At 39.2% G+C, this 8,020-nt stretch overlaps 1 protein-coding gene across 1 annotated transcript; it reads left to right on the top strand.

Moving 5' to 3' along the window:
* Nucleotides 1-587: 587 nt before the first annotated feature.
* Nucleotides 588-6,732, top strand: atp5f1d (ATP synthase F1 subunit delta). Its single transcript, XM_080032074.1, has 5 exons — nt 588-820; nt 1,647-1,800; nt 3,478-3,566; nt 6,338-6,467; nt 6,598-6,732. Exons 1-4 carry the CDS (start codon nt 707-709, stop codon nt 6,458-6,460), a joined length of 480 nt encoding a protein of 159 aa, XP_079888200.1. The 5' UTR covers nt 588-706; the 3' UTR covers nt 6,461-6,467; nt 6,598-6,732.
* Nucleotides 6,733-8,020: the final 1,288 nt, after the last annotated feature.

Raw genomic sequence — 8,020 nt, 5'->3', positions numbered from 1 at the left:
TGGGCATTAAGATGGGTTGAGGACAATATACAGGGAAATGCAATAATATGCAGTGACTCAGCAGCAACTTTAACTACAATACAATAAACCAATTCCAAGTCCAGACCAGAATTTGGTTGTAGAAATGTTTCAGTCTTTGTTCAGAATTCACAAGGCAAGTTCAGAATTCACAAGGTATGAGGTGGGGTTTCTCTGGGTACTGGCACATATGGGTGTGAAAGGGAATGAGGAGACGGATGAGGTGGCAAAGAAGGCGGTGAAGGAGGAAAGAGTGCAAATTAATTTCAAATATGGGGCACCAGTGTACACAGAAAGAATAAACAGGTTTCTAAAAGAGAAATGGGAGAAGCAAGGGAAGGGTTCTTAGCATGTGCACACTTCTGAATCTGGATTATTTGGTTCAAACAAAAAATGTATGGATTACCTTCACAAAACTGGACTATACAAAATGATTTAGGTCTAAATAACAAACAGTGGGGGGCAGCAAAGGCCTCAGCTGCGTATAGTCTGCCTAACCAAAGAAGAAGAAGACTACACCTCTCGTATCATCAAAACTACACTACCCTACCTCCTTTGCGCCACCGTAAAGGCTTATGGGTAGGTTACCAACGTCCTTGTCCTACCAAGCGCACACCGACTGGCTTCACGCAAGGGCTTCAGGATCCCTGTCATTCACTCGTACTTGAATAAAAATCCGAATTCAGACATGATGGCAGCAAGATTTCTCCGCCGTGCTCTCCCCATGCTGAGGCAGACCCGCTCCTACGCAGAGGCAGCCGGGGGTCAACAGATGTCCTTCACATTCGCCTCCCCGACACAGGTAGCGAGCCAATGTTAACGTTTTTAGCGAGGCTCATTGGGCCCAGCTAGCCGCACGGCTAACTAAGTTTCTCATTGCATTACGCCGTCACAGCCTGCAGATAAGTCTGTCTCAAGGGTCATTTAGCAGCATTGTACCAGTGCTCGCCTTTCAAACACATAGTTCTGTAACTGTAGTTTATTGCATGCATGCTTTTCATATACAGCGTTAGAGCCTGCACTATTGGCAGGGGTTTTAGCTTAGCTGGCTAACTATGTCCAGCATAGCTATCCTTCGCTTTCTTCGTGTGGCAAATTATATAATTATACTTGTACACAAGCAGTCCTCTTTTTGTGTTCAGGTTCTTCAAACTACATTTGATATTTTATTCATATGTTGTTACACTACGTGTGTAGTAAGTGTGAAACCCTCAACAAGAGCGTATTGAATTCCAGAGCTCTCTAACCTTGAGCTTCATGTCAGTGGGCATAGCTCGCTATATAAACCTGTAATACTAAATTCAGTCCACTGCCTCTTCAGATTAAAGAGTCCGTTTCACACAGTTCTGCATGTCTGGCTTACCTCACATTCTGCTGCAGAAGTCATGCATCTAAACCAGCCATAAAATGCTCTATTGACAACAAGAACATATGCATCATGTTGCCTAAAAAGTAAACAGAGGTGACATACAGGGTTCTTGATACTAGAGATGTGTTCTACTACAAATTCTACATTTCAGTGTAGCAGATGAATCTTTGTTCGCTCACTATTTAACATTGCAGTGACATCCATAAGTCAGTGAGTAAACCTCCCAGTCTCATTCCATGTCTCATCTCCTCTTTTTTAGGTGTTTTTCAAAGAAGCCAGCGTGAAACAGGTGGACGTGCCCACACTCACCGGTGCGTTTGGTATCCTGCCTGCCCACGTACCCACCCTGCAGGTGCTCAGGCCCGGTGTAGTCACCGTCTTCAGTGACGACGGCGCCGCTGTCAAATTCTTTGGTAAGATTTTGCTCTATTTTTAGAAAAAAAGTTTGTTTCCTCCCATCTTTTATCTTTTATGTCACAAAATAACTTATTTGAAAAATGTCAGTCTGGTTTTAGAGCATTGCACAGCACAGAAACTGCCCTCCTCAAGTCAACCAATGACCTGCTTTTAACTACTGTCAGAGGAGAGAGTGCAATTTTAATTATTTTAGACCCGAGTGCTGCTTTCGACACTATAGATCACACAATTTTAATACATTTTCTTAAATCTTTTCTTGGTATCAGGGACACTGCACTTGGTTGGTTAAATTTTTTTATCTTTTTAACAGAACCTGTGCGGTCACCATCGGCAACCACTCTTCCTCGACAACCCAAATAGCCTATGGTGTACCGCAGGGTTCCATTTTAGGTTCTATACAGTCCGGGACAAAAGTCTTGTCACTAATCAATTTTGTAGAAACAACAATTTATAACCTGACTTTTAATTAATCCATTGGTTTTAGAAATGGCTCATATGAAAGCTAAAACCCTCCCAAATTATGTTTAATAAACTAAAATAAATTTGCTTCACTGAAGAAATATTGATCATTTAATAAACACAGAAAGGTCAGATGTTGGCAGGACAAAAGTGTTATCGCCTACAGAGAGTAATGTGAAAATTTAACAAATAATTTACTTCAAATACAAAAATATGTTGCATAACATCAGTGAATTAAGTAGTGGTGCTGTGAGATCCATATTTAATATCTTGTATGACTTCCATGAATGTGAAGGACTGCATCCATGCGGTTTGACAATGATTCATACAATTTATTGATGAAGTCATCAGGAATAGCAAAGAAAGCAGTCATACATACCTCCCAGAGTTCATCAAGATTCTTTGGTTTGGTCTTCCATGCTTCCTCTTTCATTCTATCCCAGACATGCTCAATGATGTTCATGTCTGGTGACTGGGCTGGCCAGTCCTGGACCACCTTGATCTTCTTGGCCTTGAGGAACTTTGATGTAGAGATGGAAGTATTATTCTCACTGAAGTACATCTGTGTATAATTGGAACCGTCTAACTTTTAAGTCTTTTTAAGTATTCTTCTAATGTGCCTCTCAGCTCAAAGAATCTACATATTTAATAACAAGTCATTACAAATATTAGCAGTGCCAGTGTAAGTCTAGAGAAGCTGGTGTACGTCTTGTACAACACATTTCTATCCCATTGTCTGTCTGGTTAGTGCATTTTCAAATATAGCAGCTTTTATTATTGATCTTTCTGAAAGGCTATAACGTGACACTATGCCATGCTAAGCTAATGCATAGCAAAGTTATTTGCAGCTGATATGGCTAATAAATGGCTCTGCTGTCCCCCTGGATGTGTATCATTGTCTCAGACTCATGGAAGCTGTACTTCTATAATTCTGTCACGGTAATGATATTTATCTTTTTAAAATACTGAGTGCCTTATTTTCCTTTCGATCAAATTCAACTGTAGTTCCCTTTTTAAGCTTAGAATGTAGACCACATTCCACAATATCATGTTTCAGCTGTTTACATAGATAAAAGAAAAAAGCCTCAATGAGAAAATAAATTGGAACATACACTCATTTTGAGATTGAGACAGGATCTATATGCACATTGCATTATTTAGAAATCATAGTGATGTATGTTGACATCTTTAGTTATGTGCGTGTGTGTATGCAGTGAGCAGTGGGTCGATAACAGTCAACGCTGATTCTTCAGTTCAACTGCTGGCTGAGGAGGCTGTTCCTTTGGACCAGCTGGACGTTGCTGTGAGTATGATATCAACCTCCCTCCATTCACACACATACTAGATTGGATAATGCACAGTTGTCTACCAGGTTGACAATATATGCCATGATATCATAGGAATTTGCCAACTCTATTTTACAAAACATTTTATGTTTTTATTATTTCTGAATGTAACTCAGTGGGCCTGGCTGCCTGTATTGGATTCAGAGGATTGTTGACTGATTGTGAGGAATTTCTTGTCAGGTGTTCATAACATTATTAACACATTTATGGAATTTTATCTACACATTTTTATTTTTTTAATTAGACTTTCACTATATCCAGATGAATCCATTTATCAAAATCATAAAACACAAAGGGAATGAAAGGTTTGACATGTGTCATGAATTATCTTTTTAATGTAATGTGTAGTAGAGTTCTTCAAGAGAAACTAATAACTAAACTAAACATATTTCTGTGTGGGTGAAGATAAATTCATTACGTAGGAGGGCCCGACCGATATGGATTTGAGTGCCGATGCCGATTATTTTCAGAGAAAAATTACGATAACAATTAAATCGGTCGATTATTATTTTTTTAAATCCCCAAAATATTTATTGAAAACATTTACTTTTTTTAACCCTTAAATATATATATAAATACTTGTTACTGTCGACAGGTGTACAGGACATTTTTATTTATTGAAATATGCATTATCTAAAAATAAAAAAGTGTTACAAATATGTCTAAAGTGACATGACGCATTTTTAAACTCAGACATTAAGCATTTTATCTAACTGCACCCAACCCTCTGGAACTCCCTCCCTCCAAACATCAGCATCTCAGACTAGATAAACTCATTCAAAAGTCAACTTAAAACTCACCTCTTTAAGAAAGCATAATTACACCTGACTCCATTCCAAACATTATCTTTAATTTGTCTGTATTTTGTTTTCTTTTTCTATAAGTATGATTTTCTATATGCATGATGTTAAGTGTCTTTGAATGACCTCCAATAAAGCACTATATAAATTCTATCAATTACTATTAACAGTCAAAAGATGACCAATGACTCTGCTATTGGTGTCAGGGGGAACTGTCAAGTGTGAATTAATCCAATGTATTACAACACACCTGCTGCTGCTGCTGTTAATAGGCTATAACTTTAATGTTATGCATGTAGGCTACCTCCGGGTCAGCAATGCATCTCACTCAACATGATTGCTTGAATAAAAAAAAATATATATATATCGGTCGGGCCCTTTTACGTAGTGGTATTTAATGCAATAATTGCTTTCAACAACCCTGAATTTACTTCAGTTGTTTGAACTTGTATTTGTATTGATCTCTTTTTATTATAAACTGCAGTGTTTAATAGGTTATGATGATCTAATAGGACTTATATTTAATCAGGTACCCATAATTGCCAGCAATCGATATGTGTGGCATTTAATGAAGCCACAGCTTTTGAACATGAGCACTGACATTCAAAATGTCACGAGGAAGTCTCCTGGGGGGAGAAAGGAAAAAAAAAGTAGTCAGTTATATATATTTTGTAGTCAGTCAAAATGTATACATTTTGAGCAAGATATACCATTACACCATATCATTTTGTATTCCCTATTTGTGGAAACTGTACTAGGACTTTTTGTTTCATTTATTAGTTATTTAATTGTATCGAACCCAGCAGCAATTATCTATATACCTGAGGTGGATGTCCTTGAGTGTTTAAATCCTGAGCTGCTCTGCAGTTATCGTGTGTGTACATGTGATATTATTGCCTACATGTATACTGAGCATTGCCAAATTGTATCTTCACTCTGCGGTCCTCGCGTGGGTGTTAGTCAATTCTTTATGGATCTTATATGTTTTAATGAGATTTGTGTAAAGGGTGTCCGTATATGATTTGTCGAGGCATGCATAATTAGTGATTCTTCACCCCGCTTTGCGGTCCAGCAGGGACATGGCCTTTGACAGCAGACACTATTCTTTGAACTTGCACTAGATCATTTTCACCCTCCTCCCTCATTTTGATGAGTGCTGATGAGCAACTCCCCAGCTGATTATCCATCCCATGAGTGGTGCAGTTGGCCTTGAATGCTGAGACCCTGTTTAAATGTCAGTCTTGTTAATGCAAGGCTGCGTCATTAAGCGCCCGCCACCGAGGTTGACCTTGGGGCAGTGCCAGTGTCACTGTCAAGCTGACTTCATAGGAGTCAATGAGTTATTTTTCCCTCCGTCTCTTTCCACTCTGCAGCGAAAAAATGCACATGGGCCCACGCTGGTAATAAGAAGGTAAAGGTCAGTCACTGTTGAGTTATAGCAGATGTGTCAAATCCCTACTGGGAGACCTTTAACTTCCAGCTATGTTTGGCATTTCTCCTTTCTAATCACTACTGTGACAAATGGAGCTTTCAGAGCAAAGCGGCGGAAGGGATTTTCTCTTCTCGTCTTATTCCACACTTAAGACTGATAGCTCATCGCTGCTCTTGTGGCTTTGACATCCCAGTTTGCCTCAAAAGGTTGTAAGGACCAGCAGATAGTTTAGCATACTCTTTCCCTGCCTTGATATCTTGCCCTGTAGTTTTTCTGGCTAGCAGGATAATCAGCCTCTTTTGGTATGAGTAGATCAGAGACAACAATCTTCTTTTTTTTCCCCCATTAAATACCAAACTAAAATTGGCAATGAAAACACACACATCAATCAACAAGTAAACTGGAGTGCGCAGGTACATCAATCTAAATTGTTGTTGTTTAAATAATTTGCCTTCCAGTTCTGTTTTTTAAATGTTATATTCCATTTTCTTTTAAGTCTGCAAAGGCCGCCCTGGAGAAGGCCCAGATTGCTTTGGGCACTACATCTGACGAGGCAGCGAGGGCAGAGGTCCAGATCAGCATAGAGGCCAATGAGGCCATCGTCAAGGCTCTGGAGTAGAGCTGTGGTAAGACATCTCAGCTGCTGTTGTTAATATCATTTGATAATGGAAATATTGACAAGATATTGGATGTCACTTTTATTGCGTTATTTATTGTGTTCCTCAGACTGATTTTGTTTTTCTTTCCCCTCTCTAGGTAATATTTTATCTTTTCGTTGATGGAAATCGATGGTCCATCTGTTTTTCCGGCTCAGTCACGTCAGTGTCCAGAAGATTCCATGCTTGCTTTGTACAGTGGATGAAATTAAAAAAATAAATTTATTTGGAATTACCCGTTGGTGGAGTATGTGGTGTTTTCTCGTATGTAGTATTTTTGACACCACTAACATAAGTTTTTTTATATTTGTAGAATTAGCTATTAACAGAGCAGATCTATGTTGCACGAAAGAAAGGATCATTTCCTCAGAATAAGCAAACTTGCTGTGTAGTGTGGAAAACTCAACTCAAACAAAAAATAATTCAGGCCTATTATAAATCGGCATGCAGTTAGTGTTACCGCCACTTGGTGGCAGCAGATATCCGCTACATTTTTTACCATCTGTTTTCACATCCTCTGATTTGTATTTCACTTTGTCAAACCATGGTTTTTGTGGAAGTTATTTAATTCATCATATAACCACTGCTGGATGTAATTTCCTTCCACAATCGTCTTTTTAAATTGTATTGCTGTTTATCAGCTCCTGTATCTGGTGAGAGCATAGTCCCTTTGTACTGTTTTGGGCTCACTTGTGGGTTGGAGTTATTTGGAACCCTCAGTCACAGCCTTAATTTGAATGTGTTGGCAGTGCTCGTTTGTTACGAGTGATGACTTCAGGCTTCTGTGACAAAGCCAGGAAAAGTCCTACACTGCCCATCCTGTGGAAAAGTGGGCCTTTCTCTTGTTTCATAATCACAGCCTGTGCAGCTCAAGACTCGCTCTAGGAGGCGCTGACCTCATTCACGTGCTGACTTGAGGCTTTCTGAGCTGAAACCGCAACCGGTTTATTGTGAATGTCAAAACACTCGAGGGCCTGCTATCAAGTACTCTGGAGGTATCTAATAGTTTGGTGTTTACACAAAAATGGTCTGCTAATGTCCAAGGTGAAACTGCTTCTTGTGATTTTTTTTAAGCAGATTTATCTGCAAAGTTTGACAAATAACTTCCTTACTGAAACATTCAGTGTTTCCAGTACATAAAGTAACTATACCGCTCTTTAAATAACAGTTTAAAAATGTTCTTGAAATATCCTTTTCCTCCGATGTGTAGACATGCAGCCGCTGAGTATTCTCAACATCCTTCGCACATCCTGCTCTCTGTTCTCCTTTCAAATAGTTTTTTTTCTCTTTCATCAAAACCTCTTCAACCCAACTGCACACACACACACACACATAAACAATCATACTTAGGCCCACTCATCCCTCTGCCTGGGGGCCTGCGACTCACACTTCAGACAGACTAGATCAAACAGCCTTGTCAAAACCACCACTTCTTAAATCCAGATTTATTAGGGGATGTTGAAATCCAGCTCTATAACTTGCTTTTTATTACTCCACTCCCCCCTGTCACTCTTGTTGAAAGC

This window comes from Ammodytes marinus (genome assembly GCF_949987685.1).
Source record: "Ammodytes marinus genome assembly, chromosome: 8".
Lineage (NCBI taxonomy): Eukaryota > Metazoa > Chordata > Actinopteri > Uranoscopiformes > Ammodytidae > Ammodytes > Ammodytes marinus.
The sequence above is the reverse complement of the archived record's forward strand: the minus strand, read 5'-3'. Positions and strand labels throughout refer to the sequence as shown.

Excerpts from the sequence above, each read along its gene's own strand:
- atp5f1d (XM_080032074.1), top strand. The coding sequence starts at position 707 with ATGATGGCAGCAAGATTTCTCCGCCGTGCTCTCCCCATGCTGAGGCAG. Across the intron at positions 1,801-3,477 it reads CGCCGCTGTCAAATTCTTTG|TGAGCAGTGGGTCGATAACA; the intron begins GTAAGATTTTGC and ends GTGTGTATGCAG. Across the intron at positions 3,567-6,337 it reads TGGACCAGCTGGACGTTGCT|TCTGCAAAGGCCGCCCTGGA; the intron begins GTGAGTATGATA and ends TTTTCTTTTAAG.